We start from the raw sequence: 22,323 nt of genomic DNA on the forward strand, positions 1-22,323 counted from the left end.
TAGAAGCTAGGCTTTGCTATGCGTGTAAATAATATTTAGGTTATTAGAGACGGTCTTAGACTTCGGTCATTTTGCGTAAAACTGCCTTCATTTTAGTTTACTAGTTGTTATTAGTCTATACTCCTACTTTAGTAATTAATTAAAAGCTTTTACATTTCAAATTCTAATAAATTTAAATATAACAATAGCGTTTATATGGCATGTCATATTCTATCTGCCTTGTCCGAATATACGAGCCAGTTAGCCGCCACGCCTCCCCATATGATGCCTCGTGACTTACCACGATGAGAACAGCGGGAATTCCGTTTATTCCAATAACCGCTTGCGCAGGCGTTGAGGCCCTCCAGGAGATAACAACCGAAAACAGTCGAACAATTGAAGCTTGGGCGCTCAGCATCTTTGCAGATACTATCTTGTAAAATCCCACACGCTGCAGACAATAGACCGTTTGCGCGTTGGCCGTTTGTGAGCGAGAACGATCCATCTGACTCGCGGGGTAGTTCTCTCTCGCTGATAAACAGGACGGCTTCGCGAATCGTAATGAGTCTCCATGCCTCCGGGACTTCGATTACCAAGTGAAAACGTCTAATGATCTCAGGAACGTCCAAGTAGCGTTCATTAATCTCGAGTTGCGCTGGGGGCGAGGGCATGACTGGAGGATGATCATCACGATCACTTCCAACAGATGTACGTATGGCAGCCCAACATAAATCCCCTTCGATTTATGATGGTGCTTCTGATCACCATCGAGTGCCGAGATTGAAGCTGGGGCAAGAGAGTCTTGTCCCAGCAGCAGCTTACCTTGCGCGGAATTGCCGCCATATACGACTCCATCAAGTCGTCCACCGAGACGCGGCAGAGCGAGAACCAAAAGCTGTAGCTTATTGGATATCTCGACCTCTGCCCTTGTCGTGTTGGATCATATTTGATCACTTGGGCAAACTCCTTCAAGCCCGCGATTGCCATAAGCATACGGCGCCGGAAGAGTGCCTTGCATCTGTCATCCGACATTTGCTGGGCTGGTGCCATGTGAGAAGCTGCTGGTGGATTCGCGCCACCTTCCACAGCTATCTCGGCACCACCGCCACTGGTGGCGATCTCGTCGCTCGACGACGATGGACCAGCATCAGCTTCTCCATCATCGTCGTCACCAGAGCCTTCATCGTCGTCGGGACCGGGAATGAAATATCCATCCCTGTCGTCCCCGATGGCATCTCCGAAGGCGACCTCGTCTCCGTCGAGGATGGCGAGTATTTCGTCTTCGTCCACCTCCTCTGCCACATCCGCAGCTCGGGAAGGATCGGTGGAGGCATCGGCTGGCATGGACTGACGCTGGTCATCAACCTCGTCGCCGGCGATTTGTAGATTTTAGACTTTAGTAGATTTATATATATTGATAATGTCTGTACGGAATATTCTATTTTATAAGCACTGAAAGCAAAATTATAATGTTGAGACGCTGTGCAGCAACGCTCAATTTTCAGTTATCATAACTAGGTCAGGTGGGCACGAAGAAGATCGCAAAGCTTTTGTCTCTTTTAACATCATCGTCAATCGCGAAGAGAACAGCAATTTATAATAAATATTGTCTATTAAGCGCCTATTTGGCATATTCTCATTCATAGACACTGAAAGCAAACCCACAATGCCTGAGGCGCTGTGCGACCAATCACGATTTTCAGTGCCTCACTCACTGAGGTCACGTGGACAGTTCCTCACAAACGACCCCATCACCACAAATATCATCAATCACAAAGAGAACAAACAACAAACGAATTCAGAACAAACATGGTCTATTATGATCTATGTTCTATCCATAAAAACTCAGGTTCCACCGCGCAAACCTCTATCCATCCCCCGCGGCGCGAATTCCTCCTTTCTTCCCCCATCGTAAACTTTCGCATGGCGCATGAGAAACATTTATTAAACGCCGAAAACAAACAAGATATAAACCCATTTTGTAAACCGTTTACTCATCCTCATCAGTGAAGACCTCCTCGCCACGCTTGCGGCGGGCCATACGGTCCTTCTTCTTCTTGCGGAGCTCGGCGGACGAAAGCTTGGCCTTCTTCTTGGTGCTCTCGAGCTTGTTGCCTGTTTTTCAGTCAGTTATAGGTCTATAAGAGGGGGGAATTTTTGGACCTAAGGCATCGAAGCGTTCTTCTTCTTCGTCGTCTCCCTTCAAACGAGGTCCAGCTCCCTGTCCCTGCACCCAGTTGTGTCCCGAAGGAGTCATCTTACCGTCAACGACGGCCCAGACTTCCTCGGTAAGATCCTTGGTGAACTCAGCCGAGTGAGTGATGATGATAACACCACCCTCGAAGGACTTGATAGCCTTGGAAAGAGCTCCAAGGGAGTCACGATCCAGGTAGTTAGTAGGCTCATCGAGGACGATCAAATGAGGACGCTGCCACGAGCAGGCGGCGAGGACGACCTTGACACGCTGGCCACCGGAGAGACCCAGCATGCGGGAGTGAGAAACAAGCTCGGCATCGAGACCGAAGTTGGCGCAGTGCTGCTCGATCTCCTTGCGGACCAGAGGGCGGAACTGACCGGAGGCGAGGGCCTCCTTCTGATCGACCTCGGCGACCATCTTTTGATGGGAGGCGAGAATCTCGGTACGCGGGATCCAGGCGTTGTCGGCGGTCATCATGGGAACCCAGCGCTCGTTCTTGAGGCCAATGTTCTCACCAAGAGCGAACGAACACTCGTACTCGTAGGAGTTCTTGAACTTGCGGCGGGAGTGGATGCCGATGACGCGACGGAGGGTACCCTCGATGCGGTAAGCCTTGTCCATGGCCTTCTCATCCTCGTCGGTGACGATCTTGTTGGCACGATCCATAGTCTCGCGATCCTCACCAGTCTGGAAACGCCATTGGATGTACTCAGATGGGGTCTTCTCGAGGTGGTGATCGATATGGGCGAAAGCGTGCTGCTTAATGTAGGCGATACGGATGTTCTCGTGGGTGTAGACGTCACCGATGGTTGGGATCAGCTCACCAGTGAGGACGTTGATGAGAGTAGACTTTCCGGCACCGTTGGGGCCAATGACGGCAATACGGGAGCCGAGCGAGCACTGGAAGGAGATGTCGGTGATCTGGGGCTTGGGGGTACCCTCGTACTGGAAGCTCATCTTGTTGACACGAACAATGGCCTTGGCCTTGGTCTTGACACCCTCAAGGAAACCGGGCTCAGGGAACTTGAACTCGATCTCGGAGGCGCCGAGCTCGTAGTAGGACTTGGCGGATGGGCACTTCTTGACGAACTCCTTGAGGTTACCGCGGTAACGCTTAAGCTTGTAACGCTCGTAGTGGATGATGTGCTGGCAGACGTTGTCCAGGAACTTGGAGTCGTGGGACACGATGATGGATGTGCAGGGGGAGTTCTGCAGGTAATCCTCGAGCCACTTGACGTTCTTGACATCCAAATGGTTGGTAGGCTCATCGAGCAACAGAATATCAGGGTCCTCGAAAACGGCACGGGCAAGAGCCAGCTTCATCTTCCATCCTCCGGAGAGGGCGGTGATCATACCGCTGGTCATGTCGCTAGTGAAGCCGAACTCGGCCAACTGCTTCTCGACATCCTCCTGGGAGGTCTCGACACCAACCTCGGCCAACTTCTTCATGGTCCAGGCAATGGTGGTCTGCTCGGTATCGGCAGAGTCAAGGTCGTGCTCGACGAACACGGTCTTGACCTCGCTCTTCTTGGGGAAACCCTCGACCTGCTCGTTGTTGATGGCGCGCATGAGAGTGGACTTTCCGGAACCGTTAGGTCCGCAAAGACCGTAACGCTGGCCACGCTTCAGGCGGAGATGGGTCTGGTTGAGCAGGATCTTGGCACCGTAGGCCAAGTTGAAGGTGCAGTTGCACAGATCCTCACCCTCCTCATCGTCAGCCTCAGCGGCATCCTCGGCCTCGGCACCTGGGGAGGCACGGCGGCGGAGCTCGTCAACGATATCCTGGGCATCAGTCTCGCCAACGATGGCAACGACGTATGGCTTGATAGCGCTGGTCCAGTTGTGGGTATCGGCATCCTTCTCGTCGATCAGCTGACCGGCAAGGGACGCGATGTAGTAGAGGGATGGCTCGAACTTGGCAACGGCATCCTTGTGCTTGGTAGCAACGATCTGCTTGAGGATGGCAAGGACGGTGGGGATGGAACCAGCGTGGGATGGCTCCGGGATCTTGCCATCGACGACGGCACCGACACGGGTAAGGGTGTCAAGACCCTGCTTGGTCTTCTCACGGGCCTCGGGGTCAGCCAAGTTCTCGTAGTTCTTGGTGAGACCAGGCATCAGCTTTGGCAAGAAAGCGGCGACAATGTTGGGGTCCTCGACAAGCTTGCACATGTTATCGACGATAACGGCGGATTTACGCTTGATGGCGGTCTCACGCTCGGCAAGACCACGATCCAGGAGGGGAACCATGATGGCGAGGGTTGGCTCGTGGACATCAGTGACGAAGGTGGTGGCACCGAGCAAGTGAATGGTCTCTGGGACGTTCTCTGGCTTGGCGATACACTTGATGAGCTCGGGAATGAAGCGGTCGATATCCTTGTTGACGATAAGACCGCAGACCTTCTCCATGGTGCCGTAGGCCATCTTCTTGACCTCAGGCTTGGTGTCCCACATCGACTCAGAGACGACTGGGATCAGGTCTGGGACGCGGAGAGCGAGCTGTGATGCCGAGGTCTCGACGAGAGCCTCGATACAGGTCAGACCTGTGATCTTCTCCTGCCATTTCTGGGCGGTGAGGATGGAGTTGATGATGGGAGGGAGGAGAGCCTTCACGGCGTTGGCGTTGACACCCTTGACGATGGCAAGAGCAGCAGCGTTGGCGGCGGTCTTGACAGCGGGGGTCTTGTCACCGACAGCGGCGAGGACAGATGGCAGTAGAACGATGAGGTATGGCTCAACGCTGGCGGCGATCTGGGAGTGCTCGGCGATGGCCTGGATGGCGTTCAGGCCACGCTCACGGGCGGCAGCATCCTTCTTGTTGTTGAGCTGCTTCGTGATGGCATCGACGGCCCTGTAGAAAGTTGTTGTTAGTAAAGTATCCTTGAAATGAGGCAAAATTAAAGTGTGAAAAATTCTTCTGATTGCGCCCGTGGGGTTATTTTGTTAACCCCACCAAGAGCAGCCCGATAAAGGGATTATCTCTCGAGGCGAGGCAACACAAGGAAAGAAGTTTTTGTAAAATATTCGAGATCGGGATCCAGAGGAGGGCTTTTGCAACTTACTTGGTAGGGGCGTCTTGCTCCTCAATAGGGCCGTTGATGAATGTGGCAATGTTGTTGGTGGCAGCGTTGACCTCGTCTTGCGACTTGGACACGCTCAACTTTGCCATCAGGTCATCAAGAACCTTGATGGACTGTGCATTCTCCTTCTTGATGTTTGAGGAATCCATGGCTTGGACGGATGGCATGGTGATGGAAGGAAGAGGGAGAATCGAAAGGAGGGGAGAGAGGGAGAGGTGTTTTGAAGGAGGGGGGGGGAATTGTTTTTTGTGGGTATCGAAAGAATTTCTTTAGCGCGAAAACGCCAGGCGGCGTTGGCTCGGTATCGTAAGTGTCCCTAAGACTTCCTAGTGGGAGCTAATCGGGCGAATGCGATTCGACGGCTGGGGGCGAATTCGTGGTGGTTTGATGTTTCGGAGTATGAGGAGTATGTGTTCTTTCTAGACTTCTTGTCTATTTCTTGTCTATTTCTTCTCTTTTCTGGTGGCTAAGAAATGAAGAGAAAATGCTGAGTGTGGCGAGATTATTCGTGGGGTATTGATCGTATCGTTATCGTATCGTCTTCTATAACCGCGACTCTAACGAAGGAGAACCGGAGGGAGGAGCAAAAAGCACGAAAGGCGTAGTATAGAGTGGAGAGGGGTAAGAAAGAGAGAGATAGGAAAGGAGGATCAAAAGCTAGTGGGGTATGGGATTATATGTTCAGTATTTATTTACAAACAGGCCAGCCACCTACTACTACTACCACACCACTTTTTCCACGCCGGTGCGGCGAACATTTTTTTTTTTTAAAAGCGAGATGTGGTGTGTCGTTCGCCGCATGAAAAATCTTATATTAGTAACGGCACGCTATTGGGCAAAGTATATTTTTTGCCCTGGCTTGACACAGCCCGGCGTAGTAGTGCAGGCGGTAGAGTGTGGTAGAGTTGTACAGGTTCCTGATACTCGACTATACTTGGGGTTTGTGAGGCGGTCCTCACATGTTTCCACACATCGAACTTGTATCACAATACTCCTACCATGGAGGGCGGCGACATTCTATTGGCTCAACGTCCCTCACCGCCTCCACAAGAGTGATGGCTTGGTTTGTGGCAAAAGTGCGGTAGTATGCATTATACAACCACTGTACTTTCAAGCCTCGGAATCGAACTTTTCCACTATTTTTCGCTTCCCAAGTCTGCCGCCCTATCATTTCTCATATCTGGGGAACGTTCTCGTAGGGTCTTGATGCTATCAAATAGAGTCTAGCAGCGATTATTCTACAATAACAGCAAGGGAAAACACGAGTAATTGCACCACGCCTTCCCCGATCCTACTTCCGGCTCTTACTGAAAAGTATCTCCCGAAAAGAAAACAAGACCGCTACATCCCGGGATTATCTTTCCCTTCCCTTCCCACCGCCTCACAGATACATATTCTCCGTTAAACAACGGTACTCTACATCATGCATCTCGGCCTCCCCAAGCCACTCACCGCCTTCCATCCCAGCTCATCCTCTCACGCACCCGTCAGATTTACAAGGCCGCCAAAATAAAATATCTGACAGCCCTCCTCAATACCATACCACAGCAGACAAGACAACCATAAGCCGGCAACCCCAGGCAGCCCCAACAACATCACACAAAACACAACCTCATGCACCCTCCCACGAGCTGAAAAAACACAAACCCCCTTCCACCCTCACACAACCGCCATGAACCCATAAGCCCATCAACCCTGCCCAGCCCATTCCATCCCCCTCAGCCCTCCAACAAGTGAACCCCTGCTCCCAGTAACCCCCCACCCCCTCCAAAATCCACTCTCCTCCCTCGCTTCTCAAAAGCACTGTCCATACATCGCCCCATCCATCGATCGCTCCTACCCCAGATTTTCCCACGCCTTCTGCTTGCCCGGTGGCGCGCGCGTGAGATCGATATCGATAAGGGGGTCTCGGCGGCGTGGGATCCACTAAAGAAGCTTCCGTTTGGTGGTGCGTTGAGATGGGAAAGTGGGTGGCGAGGGGATGTGTGGAAGGGGATCACGTGATTGTCTCGTGACTTTGAGGTCTTCGGCTTCTTCTTTTGGGTGAGCTTTCTTCGCTTCGCTGGGAGGGGAGAAGGGGGAGGGGATCGAAAGGAGGGGGTTGGGGGAGGAGGAAGAGCAGCGACGTCTTTCATGTCCTTGTTTTTGGCTTGTGGCATGGCAGCTCTCTGAGTACGCGGCGCTTCTTCAGTTATCATCCAAAAGAGCTCCTGGCACAGAAAGACAGCTTCGCGTCGTTGTTCCGCGGAGCAAAGACGAAGATCGGGGAGAGGAAGGATACTGCCCCTGGCCGCGACAGAGGCACTGGAGGAGGCCAAGACGCACCCATGCCAGACGAGGTCTGGGTGGCTGCCACTTAGGGAGTGACAGCAAGACTTGATCGGTAGCAAAACCCAAGCGACAGTGAGAGTTAAGTGACAGGAAGACTAAAGCGACAACTATGGGCCTATGTGGCTTGTCTAGAGTGGGTGCTTCTCCTTCTTCCTCTCATTCTCATTCTTCCTCTCAATCTCCTTGTTCCTCTTTCTAATGCCCATTGGACGGCTGTACTGTGCCGACCAAGGGGCCCTTGGGCGGTACATCCATACATAAGCACAAGATTATGCTTTGTGATATCCTGTTTCAAATTTGGGTTGTAGCGCCTCCGTGGGATTACATGGCTGGTTATTTATTTGAGGAGAAATTAGATACATTATTGTCATTATTTTGTAAGTTATCATTACACTCCCCCCTTCCCTTAATGTGACTCTCTCACTCCGCCTCGTCTCTTCACAACTCAGATGAAATCATTATTCCCAAACCCCCCAAACGGATTAGGCGGCCTCCCATTCCCCCCAAACCCTCCCTGATGACCCCCTCCACCAGGGAACCCCCCACCTCCCCTCCCCCTCCCCATCCTATCCCTCGGCCCCTCCCCAGGCCCAATAGGATCCCACCTCGCCCCCTCCGGCGCCTGGGGATCAAACCCACCTCCCTCTCCACTTCCCCTCCTCCCCGCAAACAGCGGGTCATCAAACGTCGGATGCATCCCTCCGAAACCTCCCGGCCTTCCCCCAGGGATAAAACTGCCCCGGAGCGGATCATGCGGTCCCAGTCCCGGGGGATTCAAATCATCCCCACCGATCCCATATGGACTCCTACCACCGCCAGGGAACGCGGCACCCATCCCTCTCGGCGGGCGCTGGAGCTCATACTCATCCTCGAACCCTGGTGGTGGGAAGTCGGGAACCGGACCCCGAGGCGGCGGATTAAGGGGGTCGCGAAGCGGGAAGGGGTAAGGGCGCGCGGGCTCGGGAAGACCGGGGTCCGCGAGCGGGTCCTCGCGAGGGTTGCGCCGCGCATAAGCCTCTTCCCTGTCATCCTGTGCCTGCTGGCGTGCTGCGGTGTCCTCGTAGCCTTCTTTGTTCAGACCGGGGATGAGCTTCTGGATGACTGTTGTTTTGAAGAGGGAGGCAAGGTCTTTGATGCGGGACTCGGAGATGAAGATATCTTTAAGTTTGCGGGGGAGGTCGTCGCGATCTTCGATGCCTGCGGCGGTGAAGGGGATGCGCAGCGGGAGCGCGGAGGAGGAGATGTAGTCTTTGGCTACGATTTCGAAGCGAGTGATGCGCTCGTCGCCGAGGCCGAGGCCACGGATCTCGGCTTTTCCGCCGAGTCGGTCGACTTTGATGATGTATTGGAGGGAGGATTGGGAGTGGGCGTAGAGGAAGGAGTAGGAGCCGTAGGAGTCGTTCCACCGTGGTGAGAGGCGCGGGGCGACGGCTGCGAGCTCGGATTCTGAGAAGGTGGCAGTTAGCATGATGCTATAGTTTGAGATGATGGAAGGAAGAGCTTGCTTACCTATTTTTTGGCCTTCTGAGAAGCCGAGAATGCGGAAGCCTACGGCTGTCATGCAAGCGTGGGCGAAGAGTGCGATGGCCTCATATGAGGAGCTGAGGTCTGAAGATGTATCTCCCTGCTCATGTATTGGAAGGGCCTCGGCCATATGGCCGATGACGCTTTCGACGCTCAAGGGATCCGATGCCATGGTGGCGGATTATATGGTTGTCGAGCCGTATAAACGTTGCAAGCTGATGTTGACGTTGTAGTGATGCGGAGAGTGGAAGTGACGTTGAAGGGGCGTTGAAATATGTCGAAGCAGTTGTTTGCAGATATGATTTCTCAAGGCGTACCATCGACCAGCGAAATATCTCTAGAGTTGGCTAAGAGTTAAGGTTTTAAAGTATGTTTTGGGCAGCTCAGGTTCAGTGACTGGGTTATGGGTTGATGACGATGAGGCGGCAAGAGCTGCCTGGGGCTGATAGCGGGGTAGATTTTATCTTATCTAGAGCTCCCCGATATTGGCACGAAACCCAATCCTGATGGGTATTCATGATTCACGATAAATACTCAATTCCACGTCGCCAATGTTTCAGATTGCTTTATCTAATATTCTAGTGTTATGTAACAATTATTCAGCCTCATTTACAATCCAACTTCACAACCGTCATTTAAGTCTTCCTGTGCATCACGCCCGCGCTGGCCTATAAAAATTATCAGTACAAAGGTCTACCAATATTATAAAGGTGTCTTACCTGATGGCTGGGGAAAACTAATGTATCCGCAACTACTACATTCTCTCGGCGACCGGCAGCGAAGACGATAATCTCGGCGATGTCCTCGGGGGTCAATGGCTCGCAGCCGCTATACATTCTCAGAATCTTGCTTTTTCTGTAGGTTGAGGCAGACTTACGCGTAAACAGCATCAGCCTTCGACTTATCACCATAGAACCTGACAACGGAGAAGTTCTATAATCAGTCAGTAAGTCTGTGGTCCATTGTGGAGATAGGATGGCATACGGTCTCGACCTGTCCGGGGTCAACCGAGATAACCCTGATCCTCGTAGCAACCAGTTCCTTCCTCAAAGCATCCGTAAATGACTTCACGGCCGCCTTTGTAGAGCAGTAAATGCTACCTCCCGCGTATGGTTCCCGGCCAGCGATGCTGCCAATGTTGATAATATCACCCTTGCCTCCCTCCGCGCGCTTCTTGAAGATCGGTAGCACGGCCTGCGTCATGTTGATGAGTCCCGTGACATTGGTCGCAAACATGACATTGAGGTCTTCTTCCTCAATGGACGGCGCCTGTGCTACACCCTTCACCAGTCCGCTATAGCGTCGTTAGCAATGTCCGCAGATCAGCCGGGGGTCACAAACGCGTTGTTGACTAGTACGTCAATCTCCCTGAACTCCTCCGGCAGCCGCTCCACAAATGTCTTCACCTCTTCCGGTTGGCTAACATCCAGCTTGAAGGGCAGAACCTTGACGCCATCTCCGACCTCCTTCTTGATTTCTGCTGCGACCTCCTCAAGCGTCTCGAGCCGACGGGCTGTCAGCACGAGCTTCAAGTCCTTGGGCGCCGTCCTTGCGAACTCAATCGCGGTTGAGCGGCCGATGCCGGAGGAGGCGCCAGTGATGACAATGGTCTTGCCCGTTAGGCGACCTGACATGGCCGAGGCAGACATAGCGCGTAGGAGTGTCGGAGTGATAAAGTTTGGTTGTAGAGCACTGGAGACAGGTTTGCGAAGTAGGGCGGAGCGAACGAGGGTATTTAGGATGCGAGCTGGTGGCATGTAAACAATGTGACGCTTGACTCAGAGAATAATTGGAGAGAGGGGGGGTGGTAGGCGGGGTTTATAAATCAAGTTGGATCGTATACTATACAGGGCAGTTGAGTTGGTGCCATCAAAAGTGGGGGTGAGATAGTCGGCAAATTGAACCCCGCGCGTACCCGGATGGTAGGAACTCCTACCAAAATCGCGTCATAAGAAGTGGGTGTATATATTTCCATTTCTACTAATATGTTTTATTCATATATGGAGTAAGGAATATTTTAATTTACTGGAGTTTGAAACCTATAAAGTCTTGGATGAATTATTGTGACAGTAGTGAAGGCTGATAGCGATTTATAAAATATACAGGCAAATAATAAATAGATAGGAATTATTCCTACCTTTCTGCAATCTCCACTACAGTCTACAACATGAACAATAACAATCAATAGTGAGTGTTAATTATATATAATTAATTACGCGCGAAACCTTATAGTTATATATTTGTCTCGTCCCCGCATTCTTTCTGTGGTGTCTGTCGCTCATGCTGTCACTTCACTCCTGCTGCCGTTTAAGTTGTCTTCCAACTCGAGCCCTGCTGTCACTTACTTAGGTCTTGTTGTCACTTAATTAACTCTTCCATACATACACCTTCACATATTTTCTACATGGAAGCTGAAGTTGTCCATTATGGGCCTTGCCTCTATCATCTCTCGTAATATGTTTCTCTGATGCGTTCTGGTTGAACATCAATTTGTATATCTTTGCTCATATATAATTACAATTGTGCGATCACCTTACATGAAAGCAAGCCCCTTTCGGGTTGTATAGTGTAGTTGGTTATCACATCGGATTCTGATCACGATTCATTCGCAATCATTCCGGGGACCTGAGTTCGAATCTCGGTACGACCTTCGCCGGTCAATTACAATTTTTTGTCAATTTTTTTTAGGGCAACGAAGTAAATAACTTAAAAATTAGAACCAATGTAGCCTTGACTAACACGGCGAAGGAAATAATTATGACAACAGGTCGAACGGCTTTTTTGACTTTTTATTGAAGTGTCTTGGTACCATTTTCATGTGACCTGCGATAAGAAGCCAAGTCCATGCAACCCCAAGCTTATCCGCCATTATTTTCTCACCCCCACCAAGACACCACCACAACGACTACCTCACCCCTCACATCCCACAAAACCGCAAAAATGGCAGCAGCAGCGCCTTCCCAAGTGGCCCAGAGTATCCCCGAAACTCAAGACCCCACGATCATCGCCCTGCGCACCAGCCTCACCACCGAGTCCACCCCTCTTGCCCAGCGCTTCCGCGCCCTCTTCTCGCTGAAGCATCTTGCCTCCCAGCCAGACGACTCCCCCCAGACACTCCCTGCGATCCAGGCCATCGCCGCCGCATTCGCATCGCCATCGGCGCTACTCAAACATGAAGTTGCGTACTGTTTGGGGCAGACGAAGAATTTAGTTGCGGCACAGTATCTGCGGGCTGTGCTCGAGGATGTGGCGGAGGACAGTATGTGCCGACATGAGGCGGCTGAGGCGCTCGGGGCACTGGGAGATACTGGGAGTATAGCACTATTGAAGGACTTTAGAGATAAAGAGGGGGAGGTGGATGTTGTGAGGGAGACGTGCGAGATCGCAGTTGCGAGGATCGAGTGGGAGAATTCGGAGGAGAGCAAGAAGGAGAAACTACAGCAGAGGTACGTTGGGTCGTTTGGTAGCTTGAGGCACGCGATACTAATTTTGGTAGTGATTTTGCTTCTATTGACCCCGCTCCGACAACGGCGCAGAACTCTACGGTTGAAGATCTTGAGAAGACGTTGCTGAACCCAGAATCGCCTCTCTTCCTACGATACAGAGCTATGTTCGGCCTCCGCGACTTGGCTTCGCCTCCCGACCTCCCCACTGCGGTCCCCGCTGTCCTTGCTCTTGCCAAGGGCTTCGCCGATTCATCTGCCTTGTTCCGACACGAGATTGCGTTTGTCTTTGGCCAGCTGTCACACCCGGCTTCGATACCCGCACTTACTGCCGCGTTGAGCGACACCAAGGAGGCTAGCATGGTTAGGCACGAGGCGGCGGAAGCCCTGGGCAGCTTGGGAGACGAGGATGGCGTTGAAGATGTGTTGAAGCGATTCTTGAACGATAGCGAGCAGGTTGTGAGGGAGAGTGTGATTGTCGCTTTGGATATGGCTGAGTTCGAGAGGAGCGGTGAGACAGAGTATGCTTTGATCCCAGAGGCTGCCGGCACCGCGGCGGCATGAATAGTACAGCAGCGATTGATTGTAAGGCGGAAGGCGGGCAGCTGGCAACAGCTCCAAGCTTGTCTGGAGTAGATATCCAGCATAAAATGGCATAGACGGAGTTTTCCACATCAGTTGTTTTCTTTCCATCTAGAGTGAGACATTAGTTTCAAGTTCACTTCGATTTCACGCGTAACTTACTTGTAACCACACTCGCAAGTATAGAAATTGGTAGAGCCTTCATCTGCACCTCTCAGCTGCAACGACTGGTACTTCACTTCCTTTCGGCCACACTCGGGGCAAGTCTCCATGGCAGTTGCCTCGTTGTCTCTGTCGCTCATTTCCACGGTCTGCACAGCTGATCGCTTCTGCCTCAACACCGAGGGAAACGAGGAGGCTTTCGTCTTAGTTAGGACTGTTTGAGATGAGGTATCTGAGCTATTAGTATATAGTTTTTGGATAAATTCGAAAGACAAATTTACCTCTGTTTTCGGTGCCACAGCATGCGCACGTCAAGAGGGTATTGGCATCACCAGTTGAGCTGTCTAGAAGATTACCACAGTCGGTACAGAAAACAAGAGACCCAATTGCAGACATTTTGATTAATAAACAAAGCTGTTATACGAAATATGGTACTGAAAATGTCAAATTTACGTTGTAGCGATAAAGTCGTCGTGAGGCTGGCACATAAAAATAATTCTGCAAAGGCGGTAAGCCGCTTTCATCGAAGTTGGGATGCACAGATGGTTGATAGGCCGCGCTAAGCCCTATTTGACGCAGGGCTACCATCGCAACTGCCTTGCGACGTCGACGTCGGATGGTGAACGATCAGATACATCACATTGCTCTGACAAAGGCCAATACTCCCGAACAAGGACTCTCTAATAGCGCCAGCAATGCGCCACCCGTATCTCTCCTAGCGCATCGCCGTTCTCATGCTCTCTAAATCGCCACAATGGAACGCAATGGCTACGCGCGACCTCCAGGTCCTCCGGCGACTGGGGAGCAACAAGGAAGACATGGCTCAAGTCGGGGACGCGTGAAGCCATTTTCTGTGCAAGAGGCTCTCGCCCATTCCCCGATGTCCTCAGTTGTCCCGTTCAATACTGGTATTTGGCACCCCCCGCACCTCAACTTTTGACAACCACATCCGATCTACTCCATGTCAAACTCCCACCACTTACACATAACCTTCAGGTATTATCCCGTTACCTAGCATTGGCGACAGAGCATCAGCTTCTATATTTGCTACACCAGCAGAAGAGAATGCTGCCAGAGAAGGTCTTGCTATACTCGATGGGCCAACCTCGGAATCGAACGGCACGACACAAAGACTTGGAAAGGCTCTGAGTGACCTGCAACAACTTCTCAGACCAGAGGGCATAACACAATTGTGAGTTCCGATATTGCATGAACTGGCACATTCATAATCTGACTGGAAACAGCAAGTTCAAAACTGCTCCGACCGCTGGCAGATCGAAGCCAGACAATCCGCCCCCAGCTACCCAGATGTCCACGTTCGCCCGAATGCTGCTTGATACGACAACCATAGGGTTTGAGCCGTCAATGCCGGATGCTCCTGAACCCCAGTTTGCGAGTGGAAATGGTTCTCATGCTCCATCGAAGCCAACATCATCTAGCCGACAAAAACCCACAAAGAAAAGCTCTGTCAAACATCCACAGACCAAGGATATCCAGTCCCACCACCAACCTAAATCGGAGAATGGCAATCATGCACCCGTCAGAAATGCATCTATAGAGGCTGCAGCATCACACTCGATGCAAACCTACAATCCACGGACCATAACTCCTCCCAGAGAACCCAGCGAGATGGGTGGCACTAGGCTGTCTTCTACGGGTTCGATAGCTGATGTTCCACAATCATATTTCGATTCAGAGTACGCCGTTTACAACGAAAACGCCGAAAGTATGCCATCTCCCACGGACCGCGCCGTGAGAAAACGCAAATTGTCCGTAGACGATGTCTTAGAAGGGCCGGACCAGCGCGAGCAAGCTGATGCCGCGTTTCGTGAGCTGCAAGAACACTTGCAGGGCGTTTTCGAATCAGAAGGTAATCCGGGCGGCCATGGCTTATGCGAAAAGATTGGGGAAGATAATGTTACTAGCCTCACATCCCCTGCTTTGTCGAAGGTTCACATTTTGCTTCAGAAGATTATTTCCTTGGGCAGACTTCCCCAGGTGCCCGTCGGCGATCTTACCAGGCTCCAAAAGCTTTGTGATGGGGCTATCAGAGCGACTGGTGTTGTTAGTTTGAGATTTGACGAGACCTGGGAAGAATCCGATATGGAGACGTTCCTAGAAAATGTTGCTGTGGCTGATATCGGGCTTAAATCTGCGAGAGCCTCGCTCCGGATCATGACTGGTGGCCGTGAAGAAAAGCAACTCTACTCCGAAGAAGTTATTCAAGCATCAGTCCACGCTTTGAACAATGTGCTAGACTCGTGCGTCGTTCCAATCGTCGAGCTCCGCGACGCTGGATCTCAATCTTCCGTCTTTAAGCTTCTTTCGACACACAAGAAGACCATTAGGGATATTGTTTTACAATGCGTGCGAGTACTGAGCCTCTTGAGGGATCTTGTCTCCACTATTGAGCTATCCGAGACCGTCATAAATACTCTAGAGTATACTGTGTCGCGATTGATTTTTGTTGAAAACGCTCACAGCGAGAAAGATTCGGTTTTGGGAGTAGCAAAATTCGACAATCTTCGAGTTGTAGCGATGGACACCCTGGCACAGATTTTTTCGAGCTACACGGAGCAGCGGCAGGGAATTTTCGACGAAATCCTCACGTCATTGGAGAAGCTTCCCGTGGCAAAGCAAAGTGCGAGACAATTTAAGCTGGCTAGTGGAGGCAGCATCCAGCTGGTGTCGGCTCTCATGATGCGCTTGATCCAGACAAGTGCAAACAAATCAAATTCGTCTCCACGAATGAGCGAAGCGCAGGATGAAGAAGATGAAGATGCTGATGGCGAGGCCGATGAGCCGGGCTTCCAGATCCTCATGGGAAATGGGCCACTTCCTGCAGTCTACGATACAGAACCGCGTGCGGCTAGGCAATCCTCAACAGCTGTCCAGGAGCTTCAAAAAACAGTACAACCACTCCTTAGAACGGCGAAGTCTAGTGCCTCTTACGTGGTCAATTTTATTGTCCAGCGGGCAATGACGTCCACCAAGACTGGGGATGCACCATACCGCAACCTACTCGATCTCTTTGTCCAGGACTTTATTACTTGCCTGAACTCGATGGACTGGCCAGCAGCTGAGTTACTTTTACGCATATTTCTCATTAATATGGTGAATCTTGCAGAGGCCGATAAAACTCCGCCTGGCGCCAAAAACATGGCGTTAGATTTACTTGGCGAGATGGGTGCAGCCATATCAAAGCTAACGTCCGACGTTCGAAAGCTGACCGAGTCGCCTTACAACGATGGCCCAGACGAAGTCGACGGCATGCCCTTCCGTGTATTATGTTCCTATTTCGAAGACAAGCTTCACGTTCAGGACCTTGTCAATTGGGGTGGCCCGTACTGCATCTCTCTCCAATACCTCGATGATCGATATGGAACCGACAGCATCCTTGAAAGCGCTGTTGGGTACTACACCGCCGATTGGGCATCCCAAATTTGCGCAAGTTACGATGCTCCTATAGAGGACGATCGAGATCGGACCGAGCTCGAGCGAAGCTATGGACGAGTTGCGTATCGTCTTCGCATGATGATTAACGACAAGAGATGGCTGTCTACGGAGTACAGTGCTCCTCGTATTGAAGAAGTTCGGGCAAAACTCGCATATTCTTTGACTCTACTTAACTCGCCATTCTGCAAAGCTTCTGAACGCGTTCTGATGATTCTTCTCAAGTCCATGAGCAGTGATCAAGCCATAGTCCGAAGCAAGAGTTTAAAGAGTGTCAATCAAGTTCTTGAGACAGATCCAGCAATACTTGACCGAGGCGAAACAGTCATCCGACTCATATTGAATTGCTTGATGGATACTTCGGTGCAGGTTCGAGACTCAGCTTTAGGTCTTGTTACTAAGTGTATCGGTCTCAGACCGGTGCTCGAAAAGGAAGCATTGCCTGCAATCCTAAGGGCGGTGATTGACTCCAATGCTGGGGTACGAAAGCGTGCGATCAAGCTGATCAAGGACGTGTACCTTCGAAATACCGATAGGGATATCAGAAGTCTGATTGCAGATGCACTGCTTCATAGAGCGAAGGATTTGGACGAAAGTGTGCAAGAATTGGCTCGCCAAGTTATCGAAGAAATATGGCTGTCACCCTTTTATGGGCAAGATCCAACAGCAGATGATGCCGTTCAGCGTCGACTGGCAATCACCGACCATGTGACATTAATGGTGAAAACCATACAGCGCAGTTCGGATATAGCTGGTGTCCTTGACCGGGTACTGCAGAGTTCTCTATCGAGTACTTCAAAGAACGCAGCTGCAAACTTCAAAGTCTGCAAGACATTTGTAGCTACAATGTTTGAAACGATAATTGGCGATGCTGGATTAGGCGGCCCCGACCGTCTCGAAACGAAGGATGCATTGCAACTTCTCATGACCTTTGCGAAGGCCAACTCCAAGCTTTTCACGACAGATCAGATCCAGCTTCTGCAGCCTTTCATTGCAGACGCTAAAACAGAGACTGATATCACAATTTTCCGCTGTGTCATTGTCATATTTCGACATGTTTTCCCTCAGCTCTCGACGCTGCACTCTCAGTTTCTCATCGCCGTTCGCCAGACCATAATGCCAACGGTTTCTCGTATGCATAGAGCTGCGCTTGACGACATCTTTGCATGCCTCCGGATTATAAGCGAAGTTCTCAAGAACACGGATAACCTTGCACGGCTCATATGTTCCACAATTGATAACATTAGAAAGCTCGGCAAGACGGATTTCTCTGACACAAAAGCTAATGACAATGTCCGCAAGATCTCTAAGCTTTTCCTCATTACAGGAATGTGCGGGAAGCACTGCGACCTGGACAGCCAGATCACCACCTTTCGACAAAAGTTCCCACACTTCAAAGGGAACTCAGTATCAAAGCTCATGGTTGATACATTCGCACCATTTGCATCTCCGTCCCAGCCTCTTGAGATCAGAAAGGCCGCATTGGATGCAATAGGACTAGTGTGCCAATCGTGGCCGAAAAACTACGATACCGCTTCTATCTCAACTGCCTTCCAAGCCGCATTTGAAGATAAAGTCCAGTCCCTAGAGTCTGTCATCATGGGATCATTCAAGGAGTTTTTCCTCTCCGAAGAGAAACGCTCTGATCCAGACGCGGAGCCAAATATTGGGGCTGGTACTGAGACGGTTGCAACTCTCGGAGTCATGGGCGGAAGCCGACATGATGGAGTCAGCACATATATTTACCAAAAATTCATGCCCTACTTGACCCAAATTGCCTTGGCAACTCAAGATGACCATGCCTTGCTAGCTACTGAGATTCTCACGAGCATCAATAGGCAGGGCCTGAATCACCCGAAAGAGTGCATGCAAACATTTGTTGCCCTCGAAACATCGCAAAACAACATTATTGCGAAGCTAGCATTTCAAGAGCATCGGTCACTTCATGAAAAACACGAAACCATCCTTGAGAAAGAATACACGAGGGCTGTTCAACTGGCGTTCACATACCAGCATGATGTCGTTCAAGACACACGTGGAGCAATCAGCTCTACTGGCGATCCGTCAACGGCCAAGTATGCAGCAAAGCTGCATCTCTTGATAGACGTTCTCAACATCAGCAAAGTTAAGATAAGAAAGAGATTCTACGAGAGCTTATGCGCTCGCATTGATTTTGACCAATCGAAACTTGACGCAACCGAGGATTTTCCTACACATGTCGACTTTTCTAAATTCGTCATTGAAAATTTGGCCTTCTTTGAATATGCCACCGTGGATGAGCTTCTTGCAACTATTTCTGCGATGGAGAAAGTTGTTACTGGTACAGGCAGTAATGTTGCTCACGCCATTGAGACGGAAATTTTTAGCTTGCGCATGGTGAATGGCCAAGCCGAAACCGAGCCAGGACAAGCGGTCGTTCCTTCAGCGGAAAGCGCCATTGATTTGGGGCGTCTACGCCAGCTCACGGCCGGTTCTATGGTCCTTTCCTGCCTCTGGGAAGCACGCACGCATCTCCGCCGCCTCTACGGCTTGATGAATAGTCAGAATTCTCGGCGTGAGGGTAAGGCAAAGGCCAACGTTAAAGACCTAAATAGGGCACCAACCAAAGTACCTTTTGCAAGTGGCGATAAGTTCTGGGACGAGAGTACGAGAATAATGTCTTGTCTCGGGTCTCGAGAAGCTATGATGGACCAATGCAAGGATTTTGTCGAACTCCTCACTGTGGACAAGGACTTCAAGATCGCTGCGGAAGGGGAAGATGATGTTGCCGCTCAAGCTCGGCTGCGGACTCCAAGTGATGACGAAGAAGCATCCCAACCCCCGAGCGGTAGCGGGAGGGGACGAAAGCGCAAGGCCAGCGGAACACCAGGTGGCCGGAAGAAAGGCGCACGATCAAATTCGAAGGGTCGGTCGAAGAAAAATAAGCGGGGAAGTCCGGACAGTGACGAAGGGGATGATTACGGGAGTTAATGGGAGAACATATTTTATTTTCTGCAGATATATATTATGGGCAGTGGTGTTTATGGGGGGGAGAGGAGTTATATTACAGGGCTATAGCTGGTGCTACGGGATGGCATTTACGGCGGCGAACATGACATGGCTTTATCGGCATTGCTTTGCTGCATTGGGCGGCAATAATTTCCCCAGAAGAGCTGTATACGCTTGATATAGAGGTGGATTTAAGAAGCCCATCTCGCAGGAAATGGCTGGAAAAGATGGAATCATCAACAAGGCAAACTGGCACTGATTGCAATTTAGCAATTTAGCTATATAGCTTTGAAACGAGCAGAATAGTCAGTTGCGAATATATTAACATTATATTTGAATGTGTCTGTCTGGTCTTTGCATAAATATGAATTCCAGCTGTGACGCCGTTCCTATTTAGCACGCCGATTACCGGAACGAACAGAGATGGATGCAAATTGGGTTTCCCAAATATCAAAACAAATACTCCAGAGTATAGCCGGAGTTTTCCCCGTCTTAGCGTTTGTCAAGTGATTCTAACAGACCCCTCCCCCGCACCTCCCCCCCACCAAGCGGCTTCCTGTTCTCCAACTCTGTATTCAGCCTGAATATTTAAAGCCTAGATAGACGATAGTATGGGATAGTGTCCCTAAATCACTGCCGGTAAATCGTTGATAGGAGGCCTTGCTCGACCGACGTCAAGACGGGACAAGGCTGTGGTGGGGTAGGTGTCGGGTTGTCGGGGTATCTCAACATATGTAAGAGCGCTGTTCCTTCAACATTCGGTTTCCAGTCATTGCATTTCCCTTGATATTTTCAAGATAATTTCAAGAGATATTCTTTCGTAGTTTTGCAAAGACATTTCTGTTTTCTCAGTGTTGATTATTCTCAACGACCTTGCTGGTTAACGTTGCTTTAACATAATCTCCGGTGCATCTCCAAATCTCACAATCATGTCAAGTGGTATCCTTCGCACGCAAGGCACGGAAGTCGTTGGCCAGGATGGGAAGCCCGTGATTCTGCGCGGTGCGGCCCTGGGAGGCTGGATGAACATGGAGAACTTCATCACCGGCTACCCTGGGCATGAATCGGAGCACCGCGCTGCCATGAAGAAGGTTCTTGGGCAGGAGAACTACGAGTTCTTCTTCGACAAATGGCTTGAGTATTTCTTTACAGATGCCGATGCGGTTTTCTTCGCCAGCTTGGGGCTCAATGCTCTGAGGCTGCCATTTAACTACCGACACTTTGAGGATGATATGAATCCGAGGGTGTTGAAGGAAGAGGGATTCAAGCATTTGGACCGCGTTATTGATCTCGTAAGTTGCTTCTTAGGTTTGGCGTGGATATGTAGTGTTTAATGGCGTGAGACTGATATCAAATAGTGTGCCAAGCATGGAATCTACACAATTCTGGATATGCACACGGTGCCTGGTGGACAAAGCCAAGACTGGCACTCTGATAACCACTCTTCCTGGGCGTCTTTCTGGGATTACAAAGACCATCAAGACCGTACCGTGTGGCTGTGGGAAATAATTGCTGCGCGATACAAGGGCAACCCTTGGGTCGCAGGTTACAATCCTATCAACGAGCCGTGTGATCCTGAGCATGTCCGCCTTCCTGCCTTCTACCAGCGCCTGGAGAAGGCCATTCGAATTATTGACCCAGATCACATCCTCTGGCTTGATGGGTACCCGCCCCTCCTTTAACCCCAAAGAGACCTATCTGATAATTTACAGAAATACATTCGCAATGGAATTTGTCGGCTTCGAGCCCCTCGTCTCCGGCCCTACCAAGCTCCCCAACACTGCCTACAGCATCCACGACTACAACTCCATGGGCTTCCCGTCGGGAGATGCATACCTCGGAACAGACGAGCAGAAATCCAGGCTTGAGAAATCCTTCCGCCGCAAGGCAGAGTGGATGGCCAAATACGACGTTCCTTGCTGGAACGGCGAGTTCGGGCCAGTCTACAGCATCCATGAGAAGGACCCTGAAGCTGCGAAACAGATCAATGAGCAGCGCTATAACATGCTAGCGGAGCAACTGAATATTTACGACAAGCACGCTATCCCATGGAGCATTTGGCTGTACAAAGACATTGGTCTGCAGGGCATGATCTACACAGACCCGGAGTCGAAGTGGAATCGTACTATTGCTCCTTCCCTCAAGGTCAAGGTGGACGCACAGCTAGATGCGTGGGGATCGTATCCCAGCGCCTCCATGGAGTCAGTAATCGCCCCGCTTGTGGCAGAGCTTGAGAAAGTGAACCCGGATGCGAATGACGAATACCCAACCCCGTGGAACGTGGAGCGTCATGTCAGGCGTGCGGTGCTTCAGACGTTCCTGTCGCGGACGTTGTCGGATAAGTTTGCTCAGCAGTTCAGTGGGATGGGCAAGGAGGAGCTCGAAGAGTGTGCGAAGAGCTTCCACTTTGACCAGTGCAAGAAGCGAGATGGGCTGAATGAAATTCTGAGGGATCATGCGAAGTTGAGCCATGCTTAGATATCGAACACGGAATGTATCCGTTCTATCTCTTTCTCCAATGGGCATTCGCAGAACAGCCACAAGGCATCAATAGGAGCAAAGTCTCGGACAGTATAATATAATA

General features: G+C 50.8%; 9 protein-coding genes and 1 non-coding gene across 10 annotated transcripts; 4 read left to right on the plus strand and 6 right to left on the minus strand.

Annotated features, from left to right (window-relative positions):
* Positions 1–60: 60 nt before the first annotated feature.
* Positions 61–1,097, minus strand: VE01_01396 (uncharacterized protein). Its single transcript, XM_059463356.1, has one exon. The coding sequence runs from the start codon at positions 648–650 to the stop codon at positions 204–206; it is 447 nt and encodes a 148-aa protein (XP_059320028.1). The 5' UTR covers positions 651–1,097; the 3' UTR covers positions 61–203.
* VE01_01397 (uncharacterized protein) lies at positions 673–1,790 on the minus strand (the record flags this gene model as incomplete). The annotated part of the gene is made up of 2 exons (XM_018270920.2): positions 802–1,790; positions 673–675 (listed from the first exon to the last, which is right to left on the minus strand). Exons 1-2 carry the CDS (start codon positions 1,321–1,323, stop codon positions 673–675), a joined length of 525 nt encoding a protein of 174 aa, XP_018134100.1. The 5' UTR covers positions 1,324–1,790.
* On the minus strand, positions 1,791–6,032 carry TEF3 (translational elongation factor EF-1 alpha). The gene is made up of 3 exons (XM_018270921.2): positions 5,239–6,032; positions 2,143–5,027; positions 1,791–2,094 (listed from the first exon to the last, which is right to left on the minus strand). Exons 1-3 carry the CDS (start codon positions 5,421–5,423, stop codon positions 1,970–1,972), a joined length of 3,195 nt encoding a protein of 1,064 aa, XP_018133967.1. The 5' UTR covers positions 5,424–6,032; the 3' UTR covers positions 1,791–1,969.
* A 2,000-nt stretch (positions 6,033–8,032) lies between these two features.
* On the minus strand, positions 8,033–9,631 carry VE01_01399 (uncharacterized protein; the record flags this gene model as incomplete). The annotated part of the gene is made up of 2 exons (XM_018270922.2): positions 9,097–9,631; positions 8,033–9,033 (listed from the first exon to the last, which is right to left on the minus strand). Exons 1-2 carry the CDS (start codon positions 9,281–9,283, stop codon positions 8,033–8,035), a joined length of 1,188 nt encoding a protein of 395 aa, XP_018133968.1. The 5' UTR covers positions 9,284–9,631.
* Positions 9,632–9,650: 19 nt separating this feature from the next.
* VE01_01400 (uncharacterized protein) lies at positions 9,651–10,946 on the minus strand. Its single transcript, XM_018270923.2, has 5 exons — positions 10,453–10,946; positions 10,096–10,405; positions 9,989–10,044; positions 9,831–9,939; positions 9,651–9,779 (listed from the first exon to the last, which is right to left on the minus strand). The coding sequence occupies exons 1-5, from the start codon at positions 10,866–10,868 to the stop codon at positions 9,747–9,749; spliced, it is 924 nt and encodes a 307-aa protein (XP_018134250.2). The 5' UTR covers positions 10,869–10,946; the 3' UTR covers positions 9,651–9,746.
* Positions 10,947–11,667: 721 nt separating this feature from the next.
* On the plus strand, positions 11,668–11,761 carry VE01_01401 (the record flags this gene model as incomplete). Its single annotated transcript has 1 exon — positions 11,668–11,761. It is a non-coding gene; the product is annotated as a tRNA-Gln (tRNA).
* A 114-nt stretch (positions 11,762–11,875) lies between these two features.
* LIA1 (deoxyhypusine hydroxylase) lies at positions 11,876–13,350 on the plus strand. Its single transcript, XM_018270924.2, has 2 exons — positions 11,876–12,557; positions 12,608–13,350. Exons 1-2 carry the CDS (start codon positions 11,956–11,958, stop codon positions 13,116–13,118), a joined length of 1,113 nt encoding a protein of 370 aa, XP_018134248.2. The 5' UTR covers positions 11,876–11,955; the 3' UTR covers positions 13,119–13,350.
* On the minus strand, positions 13,229–13,694 carry RPA12 (DNA-directed RNA polymerase I core subunit rpa12; the record flags this gene model as incomplete). Its single annotated transcript, XM_018270925.1, has 3 exons — positions 13,229–13,247; positions 13,299–13,530; positions 13,580–13,694. The coding sequence occupies 3 exons, from the start codon at positions 13,692–13,694 to the stop codon at positions 13,229–13,231; spliced, it is 366 nt and encodes a 121-aa protein (XP_018134249.1).
* A 224-nt stretch (positions 13,695–13,918) lies between these two features.
* On the plus strand, positions 13,919–20,054 carry SCC2 (sister chromatid cohesion). Its single transcript, XM_018270926.2, has 3 exons — positions 13,919–14,206; positions 14,295–14,490; positions 14,543–20,054. The coding sequence occupies exons 1-3, from the start codon at positions 14,053–14,055 to the stop codon at positions 19,719–19,721; spliced, it is 5,529 nt and encodes a 1,842-aa protein (XP_018134253.1). The 5' UTR covers positions 13,919–14,052; the 3' UTR covers positions 19,722–20,054.
* A 453-nt stretch (positions 20,055–20,507) lies between these two features.
* VE01_01405 (uncharacterized protein) lies at positions 20,508–22,307 on the plus strand. Its single transcript, XM_018270927.2, has 3 exons — positions 20,508–21,031; positions 21,098–21,402; positions 21,452–22,307. Exons 1-3 carry the CDS (start codon positions 20,669–20,671, stop codon positions 22,215–22,217), a joined length of 1,434 nt encoding a protein of 477 aa, XP_018134254.1. The 5' UTR covers positions 20,508–20,668; the 3' UTR covers positions 22,218–22,307.
* Positions 22,308–22,323: the final 16 nt, after the last annotated feature.

The sequence above is a fragment of the Pseudogymnoascus verrucosus genome (assembly GCF_001662655.1).
Source record: "Pseudogymnoascus verrucosus strain UAMH 10579 unplaced genomic scaffold scaffold_4, whole genome shotgun sequence".
NCBI classification, from domain to species: Eukaryota; Fungi; Ascomycota; class Leotiomycetes; order Thelebolales; family Thelebolaceae; genus Pseudogymnoascus; species Pseudogymnoascus verrucosus.